Consider the following 23,921-nt stretch of genomic DNA (forward strand, 5'->3'; position numbering starts at 1 on the left):
ACGATTGTACCGAGCATGTTTTTGCTCCCCCCAGTCAGTGAAGTCATCTGGCTTCTTGACGCAGAAACCCCTCCTTGCTCTTTCTGCGCTATCCAAAATAACTTTTTTGGGGTTGATTACATGCTGTCAGCTGCCATTCCAAATTACAGCTCTGCTCTCAGACGGCCGCAGAAAATGTTCTGTGAGCTAGCGTGCACCACACAGGCACGATCACGGAAAGAACACCTCCCATCTGGCAGAGGCTTCCAGCAACTGATAACCAGCAAAACATCCCTTGAGTGCAGAGAAATACCGCCGTGCTGAGAGGGAAGAACCAGGACGTCTGTTTTAAAACAAACCAAGTCTGCTGGGTTTGCTGCAGGTCTGCAGAGCATTCACAAACTCACAGGGTCACTTCAGTTCCTCACTAATAAACAGGACACTTGTGAGAACTGCTGAACTGTTAGACACAGAAACGGATCCTCCATCGGATCAAAGTAAACCAGGGTTCAAGTTCTTCTCTGAGGACACTTTTCCTATACTTTGAAATTGTGCTGTTCAGAGCCTCTGCTATGATGGCTTTAGTCTGTGGTGTTTCTGTGCCTAATGAAACTGGGGCGGCCTTTGTGTCTTACCATCTTTTTTCCGGCTGTTTCTGTGGATCTTGGTGCTTCTGTGACCCCAACTTTCTGATTTCCTCTGAAAAATCAGGGTTGCTGTTCCATTGCATCCCATCTTAAGCTGTAATTGTTCTGGTCTGATGGAGACTCAGTCCAGCCTTAAAGCGGCACGCCAATGAAAATTGTGTTTTTGGTTTTCTCACCATGTTCTTGTGGCATTTTTCTCATTACATACACGATGAAAACTGCATTTCTTAGTATTTCTTTATTTAAATCGTTGTGAATCAGGAGTAGATAATCAAACATCAGTTAAAAAAACGTGTAGTTGTTATGTACAAACTAAAATTGTCTGGCCACAGTCTCCCTGCTCTGCTCCATTCTGATTGTCCACTGTCAGACAAATAGATCCAGAAACTGTGCTCTATAGGACACTGGATTTTTTTTATTTTGGCTAAAAACAGTATATTCATTAATAAAAAAAAAGATGATCAGAGTGGGACTTTAAGTGCAAATAAAACTGGCAGCTTTCGTGCTCTGACTGGCATCACCATAGCAACAACACTTGTTTGCTGTGCAAGGGAGTGACTGCTCTTGGCCACCTAAATATGGTCTGTGGTAGTACCACTTCAGATCCCAAACTGCAGGGTAACGTACACAAACGCAGACCCATGAGAAGACCTCCCCAGCACTTTTCCTCCTCTGGCATCAAATCTAACAAACATTTCAATGACCCAACCAGCAGCTTGGTTTTTCAGTTGTTCAGTTAAAAGCGATGATTTCAGCTTTTCCCCATGAAGCCATAGGACATGGTGGCCACAGGGTTTGTGCAGTGACCCACTTAAAGCCCAGCGGCCCACCTGTCTTCAGAGGAAACCATAACTCAGCCCAACGGCCCAGAAGCCTGCTTGTTTCTCTGTGTTTGTGTGAATGTAAAAGGGTTGCCATGACTCTCAGGAGGCCTTTTAACTGTGTTCTGCAGGGTTCGACCTGATGGAGTATTTCAGCGTGACGGACATTCTGGGAGGCAGAATTGATGATGGGCAAAGTTTATATGTTCGTCTGGGGACCATGCCGATGGTCCAACAAACAGAGTAAGTGAGCACTCCTTCTGTCTGCAAGCTCTATAAAAAAAAGCCCACTCATGTCACAAAAAAACAGACAAGTGATATTTCCGATGATCAATGTAAGAACAGGGCAGCCATGCCGCAGCGGTCGACCCCTTACTGTAAAACTGCAGGTTTGATTCCCACATTGGGCAGGCATCAGTAGGTGAATGTGTGACCTTCACCTACTGATGGTAGAAAAGCATTTTACAAGTATACCCCATTTACCAGATAAATACAAATAAACACAGAAGCAAACAACAAACTTTCCAATCAGCTAGTTTTCAGTAATTAGAGTCTTTGCTGACTTGGACATGTAAGGGAGTTTCTTGCAGACCTCCAAAACGTGAAAATGTATCTGAAAAAAATAATTTTGGTGCTCCTGTACTTTGTGTTGGGCCTCTTGAAGATTAGGTTTAGTAGATTTAAGTGTCATCTGCATACACGTGGAAACTTTTCTTGTAAAAAAAAAGTTTGGTGTCACTCCATGACTTGATGATTCCTAGAAGATAATTCCATCAGTCAAGGTTTTGTATGATAAAAGAGACAAAGCATATGCTTGAAGCTAGAGCCCCTACTGTTCTGTTCTCTGTTTGCTGCTTCATTTAAATAAGGAACACTGTCGTTTCACAGGCCTGCATTTCATTTAGCTAAAGAAAGAGTCAAACATTGTATTATGCAGACTGTAACAGAAAAGTATCATTTTGGTTTCTCATCCAAGAAGCTTTCTCAAAAGCTCAAATTCCAGAAAACGTCTCTGCTTTGGAAGCATCCTGGATGAATGAGCGTCTTCACAGATATGTTTAGAAAGACAGGTGGTTGAAGAGGAGACAGAACCTTTTTTACACCTTCTCTCAACATTAAAATAGTTTGTTTACACAGACTTAAACGCAGCATTAAAAAAAGTCCTCGTCCTGCAGAGACGTGTTTCCTCAGGGGCTGCCAGACGAATATGCCTTTGTGACGACATTCAAATTCAGAAAAACCTCCAGACGAGAAGATTGGTACCTTTGGCAGATTTATGATAAATATGGAATCCCACAGGTGGGTGAAAAAAGGAACACACTTCCAGCTTATTTTTAAGTTTTAAAGGTTACGGACTCACACCTGCACGTTCTGTACCTTGACAGGTGTCCATTCGTCTGGACGGCGAGAACAAGGCGGTGGAGTACAATGCTGTGGGGCTGACAAAAGATGCTGTCAGAGCTGTGTTCAAAAACCCTGAAGTTGACAACTTGTTTGACCGCGATTGGCATAAAATTGCTCTTAGCGTAGAGGCCAAGTCTGTCTCTCTGTATCTGGACTGCAAACACATCCAGACTCTGCCCATTGAAGACAGAGAAGACATAGATATCCACGGGAAGACTGTAATTGGCAAGCGAGTGTACGACAGTGTGCCGATTGATGTGAGTCTCTGCCATGATTCTCAGTACAGATGACTTCTGCAGGCTTCTTGAAGGAGGTGTGTGAGCTGTCTGTATGCGTCTGTGCAGTTTGACCTCCAGAGGATGATGATTTACTGTGATTCCAAGCATGCAGAGCTGGAAACCTGTTGCGATATTCCCAAAGCACCAGTGAGTATAACTTACTCCAAAGTGGTGTTTTACATCGTCCTTCTGGCTCTTTGAATGCTTTTGTACTTCAGGTGCGTCAATGCGACGCATCTCCAAGCAGATCTCTCCAATTATCTAACCCTCCAATTATGGAGATTCACGTTCGCTTTTAGTATTTGAAGTAGTATTTAACTATTTTAGGTTTACAGTTAGGAAATATTCTGTTTCATGTTGAAATAAAGCCTACATTTCCTGATAAGTAAGTCACTGTCTTAAAAAATCAGTAAAAGAAAAGAAAAGCTTGAAATAATACTAAGAGTTTTACTTTGGACAATTACAGTATAGCTTTAAACTATAAACATTTTAAATACATAGTATACAAAGAATGCCATCTAATAGTAAAAATGTTTGTGTAAAAAAACAAAACTTATTTGAAAAATCACCTTTCTATTGATGGAGGAAAAAGTGTAAAAAGTTCTGACTTTTTTAGATGAAGATTTGACTTGAAAACCTCATATATCAAATTTAAAAAATATAAAATGGTTAAAATTATATTTGTTATAAGTAAGTATTATTTGTCTTTATGTACTCTACAGGAAAGAGTTATTCAGAGAATACTTAGAGTTGTATATAGGGAAATTAATAATGCTTTATTTATTAAGTCTAGACTGTGGGAAATTGAAGATTTAGTAGAACATCATATTTTTTTAGGCTTGTTTAAAATTAAAAACAGAGTCAGAAAGGAACTAATAAGCAGAACTAGAACAAGGTCAAGAATAAAACTGAGCTACAAACCTGTTTGGCATTGACTCATATTTTCAAAAAGGTTTATTTTTCAGTTTGTCTTGTCACCAGTTTCTCAGTCTGTTGAACTTGATGCTCATTCAAAGCTGCTGCTGTTCTCATATACAGTTCATCATTTCAGTGCCACAATACTATCGTGACGGAGGCCCCCCCTGTGGAAATCCTCACTCCAACACCTACCGCTGCAGAGCAGAAAAAGCCCCCTGATGTGAACTGCTCCTCTTGCTCCTCAGGGGAGAAGGTACGGTCTGAACACACATCCCCGTCTGTGTCTCCTGGCTGAGTGGGAACTGCTCTTTAGAAACTCTCCAAAGACACCTTCCATTCTTGTTCCTCACAGGGAGACATTGGTGCCCCTGGTGTTGCAGGCCCAAAGGGTGAAAAGGTTATCTGCCGCTGCTGTTTGACACCTGATGTGTTGTTTTCCTCTTCTGGTTTCAAGTTGTGAACATGCCTACTTTTTCAGGGAGACAGTGGCCCTAAAGGTGCCGCCGGACCAGCTGGTGCCAAAGGGGAAAAAGGAGATTCTGTATGACAAACTAAAAATGCCCTGATACAAGTTTTAAAACTTAGTTCTTAACCTCAGAGTTGAAGCTTTTTTTTTGGTTCTATTATCACATCAACACACAATCGCACTGCATGCCTGCAGCTGTACTGCTTCCCTCTCTGCCTCCAGAATAATTGATCTTTATTGATGAATTATTTGCAGGGCAGATTGGGCTCTGTCAAAGGTGACAGAGGCGAGAAGGTAAGTGGACTTCTCTCTTTGCATGAGCATCCTTTTGACCCAACCTGTGCGGGATCATACTGGATGTGCATGTAGACCAAACTAATCCCCAAAACTCTTCTCTCTGCATGTCCTGCCAATCTGTTCATTTCTGAGGATCATCTTGAAGCTTTTGTCAAGCAGAGCAGGAAGCAGCAGGAAAACGATTCCACTAAATTCTCAGGCCACAGAGCTCCCATGAAAACTGTCTCTGCTTTAAAAACCTACATTAAACGGAGTTTTAATGTAGTTTTTATTTGCTGCTTTAAAAGCATCTGTCTGCACTTTCCTCAGAGTAAGCCTCCACACATCACGCAAAGGGGGCAGATAAATACAGCCGCGTTATTCATGTGGTCCGTGAGGTGGAAGTCCATTCATCAGCCTTAGATTGTTTCTAATGAGCAGGAAGTTTCCCGTTTAGCCGAGCCGTTGAAGAGAAAGTCTCTTTGGCCGAAGGGCCCCGAGGGCAGGGGTCCTTCTCTCCAATCTTTTATGAAAGAAAACGTGTGTGCTGATCCCATATAAGCCTGAAGTAATTAACGGGTGGCCTTCTGTGACTTGTAAAGTGGTTTATGAAGCAGAGGGAAGTCTGGCTGTGGCAGAACCTCTGTTCTGTGCGGCTCTCACTCAGTCCAGCTCAGATCTCCGCTGGACTCTTTCCGCAGAGGTCAATGACATTGTGAGGTGGAAGGCGTTATGCTGCTGGATGGCTCTTGGGTTTCTGGGTAAATGTGTGACCGCTGTGGTGCGTCTGTGTGAAGATGTTTATCACTCCGTCACTCAGTGCGTGCAGTTTTCAACGTCTTGTTTTTGTCTGTGAAACTTCATAATCCCTAACGTTTTGTCTTTGTCTCTGCACTAAACACGTGACTTTGGCAATAGCAGGTTGACTTTCTGACAGCACGCCATCGCCGCCTGTGCCGGCCAACCCCCTCCATGTGTCTGTTTGGCAGAGTGATCAAGGCTAATAAACTCTTTTGTTTGCAGGGTGATAGAGGCAGTGTAGGGCTGCCAGGTCCTCCTGGACTGAAAGGAGAGAAGGTGTGATGCTGGAGATGTGCAGGGATTTCATTTTCATCTAATGTGGAAGACCTAAAAACCACAAACCTCTATTCATAATGGTTTTCTGTCACATGACAGGGTGTTGGTGGGATTCCTGGTATTGATGGATTATCGGGTGACAAAGGAGACAGAGTGAGTAACCAGCCCGTGTGATGTTGGTCTAAAATACACTTTGAATCTTTTGAGGACCCATTTTTGTCTGTATTTGTGACATCAGGGAGAAGCAGGCCCTCCAGGTGTTCCAGGGGAGCCCGGTGAAACAGGAGAGAAGGTGAGGGAATGGAGATGTTACATCAGTTCTTATTTTGGCCTCCATATTTATTTGGGAAATTAAACTAGAGGTACAGCGGTCGACCTCTTAAACACCTCCAATGTTGAAGTATCCTTGGGCAAGACACTGAACCCCACATTGCTTCTAGTGTTTACTATATTTTTACTTAAAAAAAGGATTACCAGACATAGTGGAAGCAGTTTGATAGTTTGGAGATAGAGCGTTCATCCCCCCCCCATTCATAATAGATAAAGGTTCTGGAGTTGATGTTTATGATGCCTTCCAGTTACATAGCCCCTATGAAATTTGCAGACTTAAGAAACAGTTAGATTCACCTATCAAAACATGATCCCAGTTGTTGCTGTAGAGCACACAATGAGGTTCTTCAGGCCCTGTTAGGATTAAACCCACACTTTTTTAACCCTTGTGCTATCCTATGACCCACACCCTTCCATTGACGTGTTCTGCCTACAATGACAAAGGTGGATAAAGGTGGAAAGATTTCATGTAATCCATGGACACAAGTGAAGATCACAAATCAATGAAGAAAAAAGGTTCAGAGCACTGTCTAGGCACTTTACCATTGGGAGTTGGGTCATCTAGACCCAACTCCCAATGGTAAAGTGCCTAATATAGCACAAGGCTTAAATAAATCAAATCATGCTTCAAAAACCACTAAATTATGTGTCTAAATTGTCACAGACTCCTTGGTTTGAATCTTTATCATTTCAGGGTAAAAAAGATACAGAAGTATTAGCAGTAGAGACAATACTGTTTCACATCACTGTCTACATTTTGATAATGACTGACTCTATGGTTTATGCAGGTCTGTACTTTATGTTATTTTATCCAAAATGTTTTCTCTAGCAGGTTTTTACTTCATAAATTGCACAACTGAATCTAAGGCAGCGGTAAAAAAAAAGGAAATAAGCTCCTTGAGCCAAAGCGAGGTAGAAGGAACGCACAGAAACATTCAGATTAATTATCTCTAATTTAAATTAGACAATGTTTGTGTTATGGTTTTACATGACTGCCATTAAGGATTTTAAATTCATATTCTCATTTAAGTGCTACACATGAGGGTGTCATTAATGAGTCATGCGAAAGCCCAGATTATTTTTTCCCCAGACACGCCTTTACTTTTGTTTTGTTGTTGTTATCTGAAGCCTTCATTACATCAATTTCCTTCCAGCATGGAACATTGCTCTGGGAGTTACATTACTGGAGAAGATGTGTGCTGGAAAACTGCAGCATTATGAAAAAAAACCCTGCAGGGCACAATCCTGCAATTAAGGTTTAAGAATGTCTCAAGAGAATAGGGAAAACAATGTGTACATCTAATGATGCACACAAGAAACACTGCCGGATAATCCGTGTTCATTATGGACCGTATGAATCAGTTTCTGGGTGATTGGATGTTCCACAGAACAAGCTAAGCCCAGCAAGGTTCATGCAAAGTTCTGTGTGGCTCCAAAGTTCTTCAACGGGATACTTCTTGGTAAACATCATGGAGGCCAAATGCAGCTCAAACTTCTGCATTATTCACAAAAGAAATGCCAACGTCCTGAAAACAAAGACATGAATCCGTTTTTTTTAACCTCTTTAACATGCTTTTGCTTTGTCTGCTTTTAAAAAGTCGAGGACTTATGCCTGAGAAACTACAGCGAAGCTCTAAATATGTATACATAAAAATCAGGGCTGGAAGATGGATCTTTGAGTTGTGAGATGGACTTTTCGCCCCTCCCTACATCTTGACATCCATCTGTTTACGTTCTCTACTGCTAGCTTACAGCCCCCTTGGAGGTGCAACAAAAATGGCGAGAAATATCATAGCTATCCAGCCGTATTTTTGGTCCAGATTCCAGCTCAGACAAGGAAAACAAAGATGTTCATGGATCTATTTGTCTGTAAGTGGATGATCAGAATGGAGCGGAGCAGGGAGCTTGTGGCCTGCAGTTTATTCGCATTGCATTTTTAAAAAATTCTACAAGAACTTGTTAAAAACAACATTTCACCAGATTGGGTCCTTAGGGTTCCCTCCTGTCTACAATGATACATGTTCTACTGTTTCTAGACTCAGTGATGTTCTGCTCGGGCAACCTGACTTTAGATCAGTCTTTCAAAGCGTAAGCGTGACTGATGACGTATCGATCACTTGTTTAACATTGCGTGAAGCAAGAGCCAAGGAAGCCAAAGGAAGTGTCAGTACAGAACTCTCTGTCATGGTTAGGTAAGCAAGAGGAAACCCAGATGCAAGAAAGAACCACAAGCAAGTTTGTAGCAGAGTCCAAAGGGTTTACTGTATTTACAAAAGACATATTTGACCAGAAAATTAGAACTCAGCAAACTAGCAAGGGAGCAGAATGAGCCGATACTGAAAGCTCCACCACAGTTCCTTCATCACACTAAGACCAATAACCAAAGTGCAGGCAGCTGTGACTGCTTAACAGGTTCCACAAGAGAATGGGAGGAGTCACAGCCAACCTACACAGATGCAAAAGAAAAAAAAAAAAAAAAACAAGACAAGATAAGTTAAGATAAAGATAAAGATACTTTATTGATCCCAGTTTGGGAAATTGGGTTGTTGCAGCGTCCGCATACAGGCTTAATACAAACAAACAAACAATTGGTGACAATCAGAAAAACAAGCAGAACTTGACTCTTGTATTGTCGACAATTTGCGCCAGTTTGGAATTCAAGGTAAACGCGACATTCACCAACTTTAACGCCTCGTGACCAATGTGAGTGTGCACACCGACGCGAAAAACGCCACGCATCAAAGCGTCATTTTTTAAAAAACGCCTCGGGTTCGTTTTTTTGGTTTGAGGCGCCGCGTCAAAAACTATACGTCCAATGTGAATGGCGCTTTTGCACACGTGTCTGGAGATTCTGAAGTTACAGTAAAACACAACTTGGGGGCGCTCAAACACAAAACTGTCTTGCTGAGCACACATACGTAACGGCAAAGAAGATATAAGCCAAGTAGCGTCTACAATGACGCGAAGAAATAAGATGAAGAAGATGCACTCACTGACGGACATTCTAAAATATCCCCGAAAAATGCTCATTGGTACGGGGCCTTGGGGGGTTGACGGGTCGGGGTCTCCGCTGAGGCAATCGGCGGTTGCCCCGGCCGGTTGGCTGCCTCGGCCCCGTCGAGGCCTGACCAGAGCTCTTCCAGGGCCGGCGCTTGGGGGGGGGGCTTGTTCCAGGGGGGCGGCGCTTTCTGGCTCCTCTCTCTCTGTGTGGGGGGGTGGTGCTGGGCCTGGGGTGTCGGCTCCTCGGGGGATGGGGTCCCTGGGCTGGGGTGGCCTGGCCCCTGTGCTGGGGGGGGGGGCAGGGGACAGCTGTTTGACCACCGGGGGGACAGTCTACCAGCTGTCCCCAACCTAACCCCTTCCTCATACAAGCTCATAGTAGGGTGAAGGGGTTGGGGGTTTAGCCTGCCTTGCTGTAATGATAAACAACCAGTAAACTTGTCTGCTCTATGCTGGTTCATGGTCTTATCCCCCCCCCTCCCACTATCACCCCCCCCCCCCCCCCCACCCTCCCTCTCTCTTCTTCCCTCCTTTCCTTTTCCGTCCGGTCCAACACCAAAGATTTTCAAACATAATTGAAATTAATAAAGTTTGGCCTCAATTACAAAAGGGGTTTATTCAGTCATACCTTTGGTTTGTCTGAAGATTAATAACCCCTCTTGTTAAAGTAAAATATGTCCAACACAAGAGGCCCTCAGCTCTCATCTGTCTGCCTAGCTGTTGGACAGGACAAGTTAAAAAAAAAAAAAAAAAAGAAAACGCTCATGATACATTTTCAGCTCTTGTACCAGTCGATAATACTCCCTATGTCTCTTCTCGTAATTATGGGATGTACCCAAAATCGGGTACCTTTCCGGCGTCTTTCATCATTCAACAGAACAATAATTTCTTCATCGCTGGAACTGGAGCTGGAGCTACTGGTGCTGGAAATGTTCATGTTTTCTTTGTTTGATTCTGACAAGCGCATAAATACTTGCTCTCTTCTTCTGAGTGAAAAGCGACTTAAAGAAGCGTAAAGTTGCGCAGCGCCACCTTGTGTACAGGGGTATTCCTGTTTTACATTAAGCGCCATCTAATGTCAGGGAATGAAATTGAATGTTCATTCAGCTCATCGTCAGCGAAAATCGCCTGGGTGTGAACACAAAAAACGTGTTGAAAAACGCTGGCGAAAAACGGCTGGCGAATATTCGTCCCGGTGTGTACGGGCCTTTAGGTTATCAACAGCTCTTTTAAAAAGAGGTAGAACTCCTCCTGCCTCTGTGGGTTTAAGAGGGGAGGAGGCCTTGCTCTCAGTGTTGCTGAGGTCACATTGCTTTATAAACACGGAGAGATATTTTGGTGAGTTTTGTATAACATTCCTCCTTACCCGTGATGTTACTGCCTGATCTCTGATCTGAAAAAATGACCTTCCTTTTTAACTCTCAATCACTGATCCTGCCATTCCCCCAAAGCCTGGGAGAGCAGCTGAGAGACAGAGCTGCTTCATCTTCTTGGCCGTTTAGTCCCTTTCGGGGTCATGGGGCTGCTGGAGCCTATCCCTGCCACTTGTGGGCTAAGGCAGGGGACATCCTGGACAGGTCGCCAGTCTATTGCAGCCAACAGACCTGAACTGACGAAAATATGATGTAGAATCGGAAACAGAGATGCTGGAAACACTAACACTTATTATTTATTTTATGTCAATATAGGGAATCCAAGGAGATACAGGAGTTCCTGGTCTACCTGGACCAAAAGGTGTTACTGTGAGTGATGGAACCGGCATGTGATATCAGAACACATTCATCCTACATGCTATTGAACTTCTTAATGATGCTACTATGTTCTGCTACTACAGGGGGATTCTGGTACCAAAGGAGAAAGTGGAGCTCCAGGAACAAGGGTACATGACTGCACATTTTAGGAGTAAATAGTAAAGAGTCTTCAACGCTTCACTCCATCAGTTCTGAGGCTAAGAGGAGCTTCTTGTTCACTTTTCCATTCTTGCTTTTCCCAGTCTGGACTGGGATTTTCATCTTGTTTGAAGGTTTAATTCTTCCAAAGCTAAAAACAAAGTGAACTTCTGAGAAAGTGAAATCATTCCTCTCAGAGGGCCTGGGAACCGAGGGGTGTAATGATGCAAACAGATGAAGCTTCGTTGATTCACTTTCCATACTTCCTGTCTGGAATTCTGTGGGGGTGTTTGGGTCTTTGCTGCTGACTGAGATGGACAAACCTTCTCCTGCTGAAAGTGAATTTGGAGTCTTTGTTTTACAGCACTAGAGGAAGTTGTTGGCTAGATAGTAAAATGCTTTGACTGTTTGTGTCACCCATAATTATTTTGAAGGGCCTGGGTAACAAAAGCCTGCTAAAGCACCATCAAGTAAGAGCAAAATCCCAGCCTTAGCCGTGAATCATAAAATACACGTCTCAAGTTTCAGGTGTAGACATCAACAGGTGGGTTTTTTTTACTTTAAGGGCTAAACTCTTTGCCATATGACTGAACCTTGGTTCTGCTGCTGGTAAGTTTAAGGCTCTGGCTTGGCAGACAACTGTTTCCTGTCCCTGGACCTACAGCAGATTTATACCTCCCCACTGTAAAGTGATAAAGGGAAGAGCTGATTTAGAGGAGAAACATGCTTTTAAAGAACAACATAGAAGATACCTTTCTATTTGACGTGCTAACACTATAGTTTTGTTTAGTTAAGTTTATTAGAGGTTGTTATTTGAGTTTAATTTTTTTTTATTGCAGATTTATTCAGCAAACAGATTGCTAAAGCCTTTCCTTAGGCAGCGTTTAGCTATACATTTAATGTTCAGACTTAATTTGAGACACATTTACATTTTGCTATTTTCTAAATATTTGTAGTGGTCACAAACAGCTCAAACAATTGATTCAATGAAGTTCATTGTGTCTATAAGTTCTATTAAGCACTTAAATTATTTTCTATCAGACACTGGGTTTGTTTTGTGTAAAACCTACCGACATGTTTCGGCGGAATGCCTTGGACGACCCTGACGAAGGCGGAAGGCATTCCGCCGAAACATGTCGGTAGGTTTTACACAAAACAAACCCAGTGTCTGATAGAAAATAATTTAAGAGCTCAAACAATTCGTTTTGCATGTTGGCTTGATGAAAACTCTGCTAAGAAGCTAAATTAGGGTTTCCTTCAAACTTGATCTTTGCTGTAGTGTTAGCTCCTCTCTGATGATGAAAGAAAATCTTACTTTGGGTTCTGAAATAACTTGAAACTGACCAATTACAAAGTTGTTAAAAAGTCAACCGATGAAAACTACACCTTACATTTCAACTGTAAGGTGTGATTCTCTACAGAATCATTTCTATAAGCAAACACCGAAACATACCTGGCCAAAAGGTATGAAACCCATTGCTTAGTATTTTATTGTGCAATAAAATCAAATCTTTTGAGCCAAACAAACATCTGCACAAGTTATTAGGACTTCTGCATCAGTCAGCAGGTATTAACACAGGGTGTCTTTCTTCGTCTTCCTCTTCAAAAACTTCCAAGTTTTGATCAGGGCTCATAGAAGGACTTGACAATAGTTTGATGTTTTACTCTGTCATTTTGGTCTTTTTAGCTGTTCTTGTTGGAAGACCCATGAACACTCAGGCCAAGCTTTCCAACACTACACAGCACGTTTGACTTCATGAAGACTAATAGTCATTGAATTTCATTGAATCTGCACAGCATAAGACATCCTGCAACACTGCAGCCCATATCATAACCAAACCTCCTCCATGTCTCACAGCAAGGATGGTCTTCTTTTTTGGTATGCTACATATCTGCAAATGTTAACAGAAAGACAAGATTACTCCAAAAAAAGCAGCGGTCCCCAACCCCCGGGCCGCGGACCGGTCCGTGGGTCATTTGGTACCGGGCTGCACAGAAACAATAAATAACTTACATTACTTCAGTTCTATTTATTTCGGAATCTGAAAGATGTTTTACTCTGAAAAATTGCCCGGTTCTCTGTTACATCTATCAATGTCACTCTTGACGCTGGCCAAGGCGCTATTCTCGGTCACGTGATAGGATACCGTTAAAATAAAACCCAGGAGCTAGCAAAATTAGTAAAAAACAAAGGTCTTTGGAAAGTTTCTTTGCCAAGGGGAAAACGCCCAGCCAGGAGAGGAGCCTTCAACTTCCAAAAAAAGAAAGCTGTATTTAATAGACAGTACTTCTTTTTTGGACCATGAGTGTGGGAAGGGGAGAGGATGGTGACACCTGTGCCATGTACAATGTAATCGTGCATTGCACAATGTTGAAATACTAGCTCTGGGTTCGTTTTGTGATGTTTCTGTTCCTACTTCATCGCAGCGTTGCAACAATAATCAACCGGCTATACATCTTAAAGATCGGTTCGTGAAAACTTTATGTGACCTCACCTTGGTGGCGTTATAAAGGTTGGGGACCACTGGTCTAAAGGATGCTTTCCCAGCTGATTTACTTTTGAACGATTTTCTTCTATCATTGGTGTCCTCTGTGTTTGTCACCACTTTGGCTCTAACAGCTACTGATGATGGAGAGGACTCTGATGTTCTCTGACCGAATTGACTTTTGCTGTCTCAACAGGTTGTTCTGTGCTTTTTGGTCTCTGTCTCTACAGTTTGTCATCAGTTTTCTTCTTGCAAACACGTCCACAGAGTCTGTAAACATTCCTGTGAACCTCAACCTTCTGAATCATCTGAGCAGCTGTGGTCACAGGAACATCAAGTTGCTGTTCCTACAGTCTTTACCATGCTGCTCTGTGATTTCTTTTCTGATCTTCAGAGGAGATCTGTCCTCCTTTGCCTGTGGTCCATGTTTAGTGTGGAACACATCATGTCACCAAACAGCTTACAGACATTCAGAACAGATCATGGTTCTGGAGTTAACGTTTATGACGCCCGGATTTTACAAAACCCTATACCGTTTCCACATATGCTGTGGTCTCTCATCACAAGCAGGATTCCAGTTGTAATCCTTATGATAAACCAAAGAAAAGCGTGAAAGAGGACACACTGGGCCTTTAGGTCTATTGAAGTTTTACTGAATTCATTCTATTAATTCTGTCTTTGCAAAACTCTTAGTCAGCGCATGCTTCCTCTAATATCTGCAAAGGTGACAGCTGTCTTTAACAAGCTCTGTTTACATTTTAGGGTGAGGCAGGATTAGATGGATTTCCAGGAAAACCTGGACTTCCTGGAAAAGATGTAAGTCGCAAACAACTACAGTTTTTACCACACCTGATAATAGACTTTGAAGTCTTTTGTTGAATTTGGTTTAGGGTCTGCGAGGTCTAGCTGGAGCTCCTGGGCCAAATGGAATCAAAGGTGATAAGGTGAGCCCTCATCTAACTCCTGCATATTAAACACGTTGAGCACGTTGATTTTAGTCATTTTGCGATTTGAAAAAGCACTGGAAAAGTGTCAGGATGAAAAATATGTCTCCCTAAATGTCCATAAAACACATGAAAAAAAATATTAATTTTTATGGAAGTTAAAAAGATCTTTATTTATAGGATAATAACCCAAATCTGCAATGACTTAGTATGTAGCTTGTGATAAGCAACTGTGCAAGAGTGTTTCGTAAAAAGTGAATCTTTTGGGAATTAAGATCAAAAGAATATGGATTCAAAAAATATCAAGGGAACCTTTGTCTGGTTTTGAGTGGTTTGTAATTAAGTGTAAAGGTTGATAGTCTTCATATTAAACTGGAAGAAGTCATAATAATGCACCAAAATGATCAAACCCATTCCAGACTTGTTTGGTTGAACAGAACCATGAACTTCTGTCTCGTTTAGAGCTTCTAAAGTCAGCAGGGAGCATGGTAACGTAATTTGACGAAGAATACTGAAGATGGAAATAATTGGATGTTGTTCAGCAAAAGGGTTAGGGTTAGACATCATTTTGAAACGATGCCTGTTTGCTTTGATACTACCTTTTAAATGTAATGTAATAAGTTTAAAAGTTATTTTCCGTTTTCTTTGTTTATTAAAATACTAATGCTAACTTGAACCTTTGGGGTGTTTCAGCGGTCCATTGTTTTGACAGCGGTGGTTGTTACGGCCTGTCAGCTGAGGATCTTTCAGACAGTTCTGGATGTCATGTTTAAACTTTGAGAAATGTGTTTACAGGTCGTCCATTTTAATAAGGTTTTTTGTTATTCTTTGGCCCATAATGAGCTGGATTTTGTCCCACAGCAACAACACAGGATACTTTGACTCTGTTGTCTTCCAAATGAGGCTTTGTTTGGTTTCCCAGCTAGTTATAATGTGCAAAGGCACTCAAGAAAGTGTACGGTGGTCCCTTGCAAAGGCAACACAATTCATTCCAGCAATGAATTAAAATATGTGCATCTATTATTGTGGACCTCTGTGGAAAATCATATAATCCCTTCCAAAGCTGCAGAAAATTAAGAAAAGTAGGAAAAAACTGAAGACAGGGCCCTGTTAAGGAGAGAAAACAGTACAAACTTTCACCAAAGTAGAAAGCACACATTACAGAAAGGAAAACAAATGTGTGACTTTTACCTTTAGATTTTTTGCAGTGTATTCAGTTTGTTAGGGAAGGCAAATCTGTTCTGCGAAGCAGACAGGTGAGGTCGTTTTTACAGCCTTAATGCTGAGTTTCTTAACTTAATTTTGAAATTCTGCACGGATTGAACTTGGATAACTGGATTATAATGTAAGACATAAAAGTCCTTCATGAAGGGTGATGAAGATAAGTGTCATCAGTGGAAGCTTCTCAAGCACCTGTCTGCTTCTGTAGACATTCCTTCGTCTCCTTCATGAACCATCAAAACTCCTCTGTGGAAATCAAATAAAGAGCTCTGTAATTACTGACTTATGACTCTTGGAGCAATGCAGACGCTCGTAGACGCACAAAGATGTGCACGTAATGAGTCTTGGTACTTAAAAATTCACTTTCCCTCACCCTGCAGGAAGCACACACTTTATCATTGGTAGGAACTGTATCATTACTGTATGGCCTGCGGGGCTGTTTCTCGCAGGTCTCTAACTCCTAATGACAGGCTGTTAATCATTGTTGTATGAACTGTTACAGGGGGAGAGAGGCCTTCCAGGATTACCTGGGGATGTTGTAAGTACCAAAAATAGCGCTAACATCTGACCTTGTTCTGCATTGAATATCCTGTTCTGCAGTCAAAACGATGGTGCATTCTCATGCTGGTGGTGGAATGGATTCAGTTGAATAAATCATTCCATTTTCATTCCTTTGTGACATCAAAGAAACATTTTAAATAGAATTCGAGACATTAACTATATTAATAATAATAATAATTTTCTAGAGTCACACATTTACTGCTGTCCTGTATGTTTGTTTCTTAAAACACACATTGTTTTGCTTCATCTTCAGATACAGAAAGAAGGCCTAAGAGGGGAAAAGGTGAGTAAATGTTCAGCAGGTAGACAGCTTATCATTTGGAATAAACTGATTTAAACTCTTTTTCCAGTTCTTGGAAAGAATGATAATGGTGAGAGACTGATAGGAATGTGCACTGAAAGAGAGATGGTGATTGGGAATACATGGTTCAGAAAGAAAGAGATCCATAAGTATACGTGGGTGAAGCAGAGTGGTGGAAGAGTGATTGATTAAGCACTGATGGACTATGTGGTGGTTTCAAAGGTTGCATGTAGTAGATTGCTGGATGTAAGTGTGCGGAGGGGAGAGAGTGGAGGCATGTCTGACCACTATTTGGTGGAAGGAACGTTGCGTGTGGGTATGCCATGGGTGAGATCGAGAAAGAGTGGGGATGCAAGAGAAGTTCTGCGAGTGAGTGTTTTGAAGAACAGAGAGAAAATGTGTGAGTATCAGAAGGAATTAGGTGGCAAGTGGAATATGGTGAATGAGCAAATGGTTGTTGGAGTGGAGGAAGAATGGCAACAGTTCAAGAGTGCAGTGGTTGGAAGTGCAGAGGAAGTGTGTGGTGTGAGACGTGTTGGGGGTGGTCTAAGAAAGGGAAGTGAATGGTGGTGCGAGGATGTAAGGTTGGCTGTAGCTGAGAAGAGATGTGCGTACGGACTATGGCTGCAGAGAAAGGACAGGGAGTCATGAGTGTTATAAGGAGAAGAAAAGGGATGCTAAGAGAGCTGTGCGTGAGGCAAGAGCGGCTGCGAACGAAAGGTGGGGCAGACAGTTGACTGATAATTTTCAAGAGAACAAGAAAATGTTTTGGAAGGAGGTGAAAAGGGTGCGAAAGGGAGTGTCGGGGAGGGAGGAGAAAGTAAAAACAGAGGATGGAAGGATGTTGAATGACGGAAATGCAGAGAATGGAGTGTAAGTCAGTTGCTGTTTGCAGATGATACAGCACTAGTGGCTGACTCAGAAGAGAGCTTGGTTCGTCTGGTTGAGGAGTTTGGAAGGGTATTCCAGAAGGAAGTTGAGAGTGAATGTGGAAAAGAGTAAGGTGATGAGGTGTACGAGGTTAAAGGGTGAACGTAGATTGAATGTGACATTAAATGGGGAGTTGTTGGAAGAGGTAGAATGTTTTCAGTATTTGGGGTCGTATGTTTGTGTGGATGGTGGAATAGGGGGAGAGGTAGAGTTTAGAATGAACAAAGTACGAAAGATATGTGGGGGAATGAAGAGAGTGTTTGAATGTAGGTCACTGGGAAAGGATGCGAAAAGGAGATTGTATGAGGGTGTGGTGGTGCCTGCAGCGTTATATGGGGCTGAAACAGAGTCTGAAAGTGGTGGAAAAGAGGAAGCTGAATGTAGTTGAGATGAGATGTTTGAGGAGTATGTGTGGTGTGACGCGTATGGATCTTGTGAGAAATGAAGTTATCCGAGAGAGAACTGGTGTGATGCGAGAGTTGGCTTATAGAGCAGAGCAAAAGGCACTGGGATGGTTTGGAAATGTTGAAAAAATGGAAAGGCAGTGATTGGTGAAAAAGGGTATATGAATCTGATGTGAGTGGAGTGAGAATGAGAGGAAGACCACGAATGGGATGGACAGATTCGTGGTTCGACAGATTCGACAAAAAGAGCGCTAAATGCAAGAGGGACGACTGTGGTGCAGGGGAGAGAGGCTTCTCAGGACAGGGATGGGTGGAGAGAGTTTGTGTATGAATGAATGGATGGGTGAGGTAAAGGTCTGGGGCCTCATTTATAAACGTTGGGGACACACAAAAGAAGGCGTACGCCACTCTCTACGCAATAATTGATATTTATAAAAAGCAAACTTGACGGGAAAATGTGCGGTCCTTCACGCAAGCTCTGACCCAGGCGTACGCACAAAAACGGGTGAAATGAGAAACGGCGACACCGTCGGCAGATGGAAAAAACACGTGAAAGTGAAAATGATAATACTGCCTCTCATAAATAACATGAAGACTTCACAAAGCAAGTCTGACAATTAACAGCCTACACGAACACCCGTTTGATCGATCAGCAGTGAAATTCAAATGAACACTTATTTGCAGAAAGAAAAGTGAAAAATGTTCTGCAATATTGGCATGTTGTCCTCATAAATAATATAGTTAACAGAGCAAAATAATGTACAAAACTGATATTCTCGTTAATGTGTCCGTCTGGCGGAGCAGATATAGGTGCGATTAGATAGACAGATAGACAGACAGACAGACAGACAGACAGACAGACAGACAGACAGACAGACAGACAGACAGAGAGACAGACAGACAGACAGACAGACAGATAGATAGATAGATAGATAGATAAATTAATTGTCCACTAGGGAAAGTTGTTTTCATAGTAAAACATTTCGTCATAAGCTATGGAATTATGGTATTCATACATATGCCTTTAGTTTGTTTTATTTTTGATAAAACAATGTATGGCGTATGTCTCGACCATTCAGAAAGCAACAAGAAATTACATTTGCGCTGATCAATTTCCCATTTCCACGTTGATTATTACCGACATCTGTAGCTTGTCAGATGTGATTAAATGGATGGAAATAAAATGCCCCATCACAATGCGTAATGACGCACAATGGCTGATCTTGCGCTCTTAGAAGATGTGGCAAATGGAAGAATTTGGAGTGAACGCATCTTTAGACAGCAAGAAGACTTGCTGGCAAACGAGGACGATTGGCTTATGAGCCGGTTCCGACTTCTTCGAGCCGTCCTGTTGGACCTCTGCGGGCTTGTCAGTTCAGTTACGGTCCGAGGTTGTGAGGCTACAGCATTTACGGCGTCTGCCACCGTTTGCCACTCACGTGCCTTTTTGGCATTAGTAATGCCCACACTGTGCCCTCCAAACAACACTTTTTTCCTCTTTTCCAGCTCGCCAACGATAACTTCTACTTCACATTGAGTGAAGTTACGTTGTTTTGATTTCCTCTCGGTGTTTGCCATGATTTCGCAATCAATGAATATTAACTTGTGGGCGTTTCACGGACTATTTATGGTCAACTATGGGCGTGTCATGAACCGCAAAAGCTGCGCAGCATTTAGAATTGGTTGTGATTTATTAAGGGAAAAATCCGTAGGATGTGCGTGCGCACGGTTTTATAAATCCGAATATTTCTGTGCGTACGCACGTCTTATGTTTCATCCGTACGCCACTTCTGATGCAAATCCTACGCAAAGTTTTACAAATGAGGCCCCAGGTCTTGGAATGAAGCGGCAAGGGGAAACCAGCCTTGTCTGAGGCCCACACTGGGCTGTGCAGCTGACCCAGCTGGCATGTTTTATTGCTGCTTTTTAATTTAAATGTCATCTAACTGTCATAAATGGTAATTACACTATAATCACATAAGTTCCTCACAACTGGTCAAATCCTTTTTTTGGTTTTTTTTAAGCAGTGTTGATAATTACAATTAAACGTTTTGGTGAATAGAACTTTTACATCTTCAGTTTCAAGCACCAACACTGACAATGTAAAAGTTATATTTACTTTTTTTAATTTACCATTTTCATGTTTTACTCTTGTAATTTAAAAGTGATGACTATCACATCCATTTTTGTTGGTTTCAGGGGGATGCTGGACCTCCTGGCCCTCCAGGAGCAGTGGGCCCCCCAGGACCTGCTGTAAGCACCCTGATTTATGACCTCTTTGATAAAGCTGTTTATAACATTGTCACCATTAAAGACCATTTTGATGCAACATGGAGCAGAGCTGATGATTTCTAACTCTATGAAGTCTGACTGACGGGTTCTTCTTCAGGGTCCTCCTGGTCCACAAGGTCTTCCTGGGGAGCATGGAGATCCTGGTCAGGGGGTAATATTGTCTGGAACTTGAACTTGCTTCTCTTTCACAGTCAAACGGCAACAAGATGAGAATTGTGTATTTATTTGAAGTTTATGAATGTACTTTTGTAGAGACAAAGTTGTAGGGGTGAGGTGCGGGTGTTTTCTTGTGCTTTGAAAGAGGTATGACAGATTTTGAAGAACAGGTCAGATCTTCTTGGTTTTTCTAGTTTCTCAAATCCAAAAACAGCAAAACCTTTAGTTTTAGTCAAAATTATTCTAGATCTTTTCATGTTTTGGTCATAAAAGAATCTTCAGAAAACAAAGTGAGGCCTACCATGGCCCCTCCACACAATACCAGAATAAAAGCACTTCAGTTCATGGCCATTTCAAAGTAAAACTCATCGGTACAATCTAATTGATCAAATTCTATTTTAAACTGTAAGTATTTGGTTGCAAAAAATCTATATTCACAAGCATCAGCTTAAAAACTTTGGATTTTATTAAGAATAGATGATAAGTTAATTTTGTGTTCATGAAGCTGATTGGGTTCAGAGGAGAACCATCAGATTAGAGGCTGTGCTGGTGGCTGGATGTTGTCTGGTGGTCTCTGGCGTTTAAACTCCACTGATAATTGAATGATCCAATCTGGTCTGAATCTGGTTTCTAGCCTTTCACATCATCTGATTGTAGAACTGTTTAATTGTAACTCTGATTTCTGATACGGGCATGCATTCAATGTTAGTTTTAAGGTGTATTCACGCTGGACACATTTGGTTCCCTTAAAGTTAACCTGAGTTTGTTTCCCCTGATAATCTGGTACAAATTTTCAATGTGAATACACCTAAGCGGACCCTGGTCCGGGACCAGGAACTGTTCTCTGACCCATCTTTCATGGTGGTCTCAGTTTGTTTCCAGTCGGACTTAGGTTCGGTTCACTCTGAGATTCCTTAGTCTGAATAGAATCCGTCCTCTGAGCAGAACAACTAGACCAAAACGGCCACCGTAACAAGTAAGGGTTCAACTCTTTACTTGTTAGAACGTGTATTCCAAAACTGCATTGATCAACTTACAGCTGGTCAATTAGGAGTCAGAACAGCTGCTCCCTGCGCCAGTTGGAGTTAAAGGGGAGCTGCTGCTGTGACCGTTCTGTCAGAAGCTCGCTGTCCCGTACCTCCATCCGTCCTTTGCAGCTGGAACAAACATGGTCCTTCGTCAAAAGTCTGGTGACCTACCTCGCCTCCTCCAATGGGGGCACTTAACTTCTCATTAGCAGCGTTTTGGAACTAAACGTTGCAGCTGCTCGGTTGGGCAGCAGAGTCAGGCCAAACTTCTCTGGCAAACACAGAAGGAGTTTGATGTGCAAAAGGAAGGGTTTCACAGTGTTTGAACATAAACAGAACAATGAGAGCTTTGTACGTGAAGAGATGTTAAAGACAAACAGGAGGTTCTTCGGCTTTGCTGCTAATTTCACTGCAGGGGGGTATTCCAGAAATCAAGTTTAAACTACCCTGACTTTAAGCCTGAACTCTGGCTGAAATCCGCCTGAACTCGCTTACTCTGGGTATGTCGGTTCCAAAAGACCGGATATGAATTAGTGTAATTAAGCTCGACTTGGTAACCCTGGGTTAATGCACGTGCACAGCAGGTACATAAAGACATTCTCAATGGATCGCCGATTTCCGGAGTCACCATGGAAACGCGTGGAGAACAAAAGAGAGCGCTATACTTCAGTAAAATGGAGTTGGAGATTTAATTGACGGTGTATGAAGATTATACGTCCATCAAAAAAGTAATACGGCTGCATCAGCAAAAGAAAGAGTTTCTGCTTGTAGTAGAAGAACAGACGAAGTAAACGCACAAGTTTCTGATCTTATTTTCATTGTGACGCATATGTATATAACTTATCCAACTTAAATTAATTCAATTGGTAACAAGTAATTGAGTTAAATTCATTCAACCTAATTTCTTACGTCTATCCAACTCAATATTTTTTTTACAACTCAAAGTTACATATTTCTCTAACTAAATGTAATATTACTCCAATTCAATTTCCAACTTAATTTATTGTAATTCTTGAACTCTGATATGTCTAAGTTTGAGCCTGCAGATATACTCATTTTTACAACAATAAAATTAATGAAACGGGGCGGATGCTTATCACGTAAACATATCCCATATCTCTGAATTTATCACTACATTTCTTCTCAGTGCTATATAATCACATCATCCTCTCCCTCCCTTTCATTCATGGTGCATAAAGAATTGAATATAACTGGACAAATGACTCGGCAAAACACAGTAAAACAGCTAAACAACTAAACACATTTGGTGAAAAACCCACACTTAAACCCAACTTCGTCCAGCCAGGCAAAGGGAATGATCTCCCACACTTCCTTGCGGTGCCACTCTAACAGCAGCACCAAAGTTACACCTACTTAATTGAATTGTTTAAATGAAAGTAAAATAACTCTCTGATAACTACGTGTTATTTTTAAGCTGACTTAACTAAAAAGAATTGATTTATCTTAACTGAAGCAAATAATCAAGTTAGATCAAAGTAAAAAGTTTATCTTTCCAACATCCATATGTGGTCTTATCACCCTCTCACGGTGGAAAAAGTATTATCTGAGCTTTTTCATCCACTAAATCATCTTCAAATGGACACGCCATGCTGTTTCCCCTCTCTCTCCCCTAAGCAAACTAACCTTCAACTAAACCTGCTCCAGACCAGGTTATGTTCAGAGCATGAGTTGCTATGGGAACTAAAGCATACACTTAAACATACCGGTGCTTCTGTTTTTGGAACCGAAAGCTGTGGTTGTACACTTCTTTAGCCTCAAACTTGCCGTGGGAGCTAGCATAACCTGCTTTCTGGAATACCCCCCAGATGTGAGGGAGAGGTCTGGGGTTGTTGTGGAGTTAGTTTATCCACTTCCTGCTAGAAGGCGTTTATGGTGCAGAGCTCCCCCATCTGACTGTCCCGTTTGCAGCAGAGCAGCATCTGGTGCCATGCCTTTGCTTCCCTTTGGATACCTATGAGAGCATGGCTGCAGAGGATTCTGGGAGGTGAGGTGCCTCATTTCTGGTGCAGTGGGAGTGTCAGAGGTGTGAGCTTTGATCTGCATACTTTCTCCTAAATGAACATTTCTGGGAGTGGCAGGAGGCCTGTGGTTTTAGATGTTTCTGAAGAATGGACAATATTATCAGTGACACTGCAGGAAGCACTCACATGCACACATGCACACACCAACATGAACACACACAAATGAATCACACTAACATAAACACACACACACATAAACACTTACAACATAAACACACACACACCAACATGAACACACACAAATGAATCACACTAACATAAACACACACACACATAAACACTTACAACATAAACACACACACACCAACATGAACACACACAAATGAATCACACCAACATAAACACACACACCCACACATAGAAATACACACAACATAAACACACACACGCCAACATGAACACACACACCAACATGAACACACACACACTAACATGAACACACACATTAACAAGAACACACACACACCAACA

General features: G+C 42.0%; 1 protein-coding gene across 3 annotated transcripts in view; it reads left to right on the top strand.

Moving 5' to 3' along the window:
- col22a1 (collagen type XXII alpha 1 chain) overlaps window positions 1-23,921 on the top strand; it is a 75,770-nt gene that overhangs the window by 18,664 nt on the left and 33,185 nt on the right. For 2 of the 3 annotated variants that reach the window (XM_023960203.1, XM_023960202.1), the window contains 19 exons: window positions 1,579-1,690; window positions 2,623-2,746; window positions 2,833-3,108; window positions 3,196-3,276; window positions 4,181-4,300; window positions 4,400-4,444; window positions 4,526-4,588; window positions 4,769-4,807; window positions 5,813-5,866; window positions 5,966-6,019; window positions 6,105-6,158; window positions 10,885-10,938; window positions 11,031-11,075; window positions 14,334-14,387; window positions 14,462-14,515; window positions 16,239-16,274; window positions 16,551-16,580; window positions 20,132-20,185; window positions 20,322-20,375. In XM_023960203.1, coding sequence (XP_023815971.1) covers window positions 1,579-1,690; window positions 2,623-2,746; window positions 2,833-3,108; window positions 3,196-3,276; window positions 4,181-4,300; window positions 4,400-4,444; window positions 4,526-4,588; window positions 4,769-4,807; window positions 5,813-5,866; window positions 5,966-6,019; window positions 6,105-6,158; window positions 10,885-10,938; window positions 11,031-11,075; window positions 14,334-14,387; window positions 14,462-14,515; window positions 16,239-16,274; window positions 16,551-16,580; window positions 20,132-20,185; window positions 20,322-20,375 — 1,403 coding nt within the window. The remainder of the gene's footprint in view (window positions 1-1,578; window positions 1,691-2,622; window positions 2,747-2,832; window positions 3,109-3,195; window positions 3,277-4,180; window positions 4,301-4,399; window positions 4,445-4,525; window positions 4,589-4,768; window positions 4,808-5,812; window positions 5,867-5,965; window positions 6,020-6,104; window positions 6,159-10,884; window positions 10,939-11,030; window positions 11,076-14,333; window positions 14,388-14,461; window positions 14,516-16,238; window positions 16,275-16,550; window positions 16,581-20,131; window positions 20,186-20,321; window positions 20,376-23,921) is intronic. The other variant, XM_023960204.1, reaches the window with a different exon arrangement.

Source organism: Oryzias latipes, chromosome 11, assembly GCF_002234675.1.
Source record: "Oryzias latipes chromosome 11, ASM223467v1".
NCBI lineage: Eukaryota > Metazoa > Chordata > Actinopteri > Beloniformes > Adrianichthyidae > Oryzias > Oryzias latipes.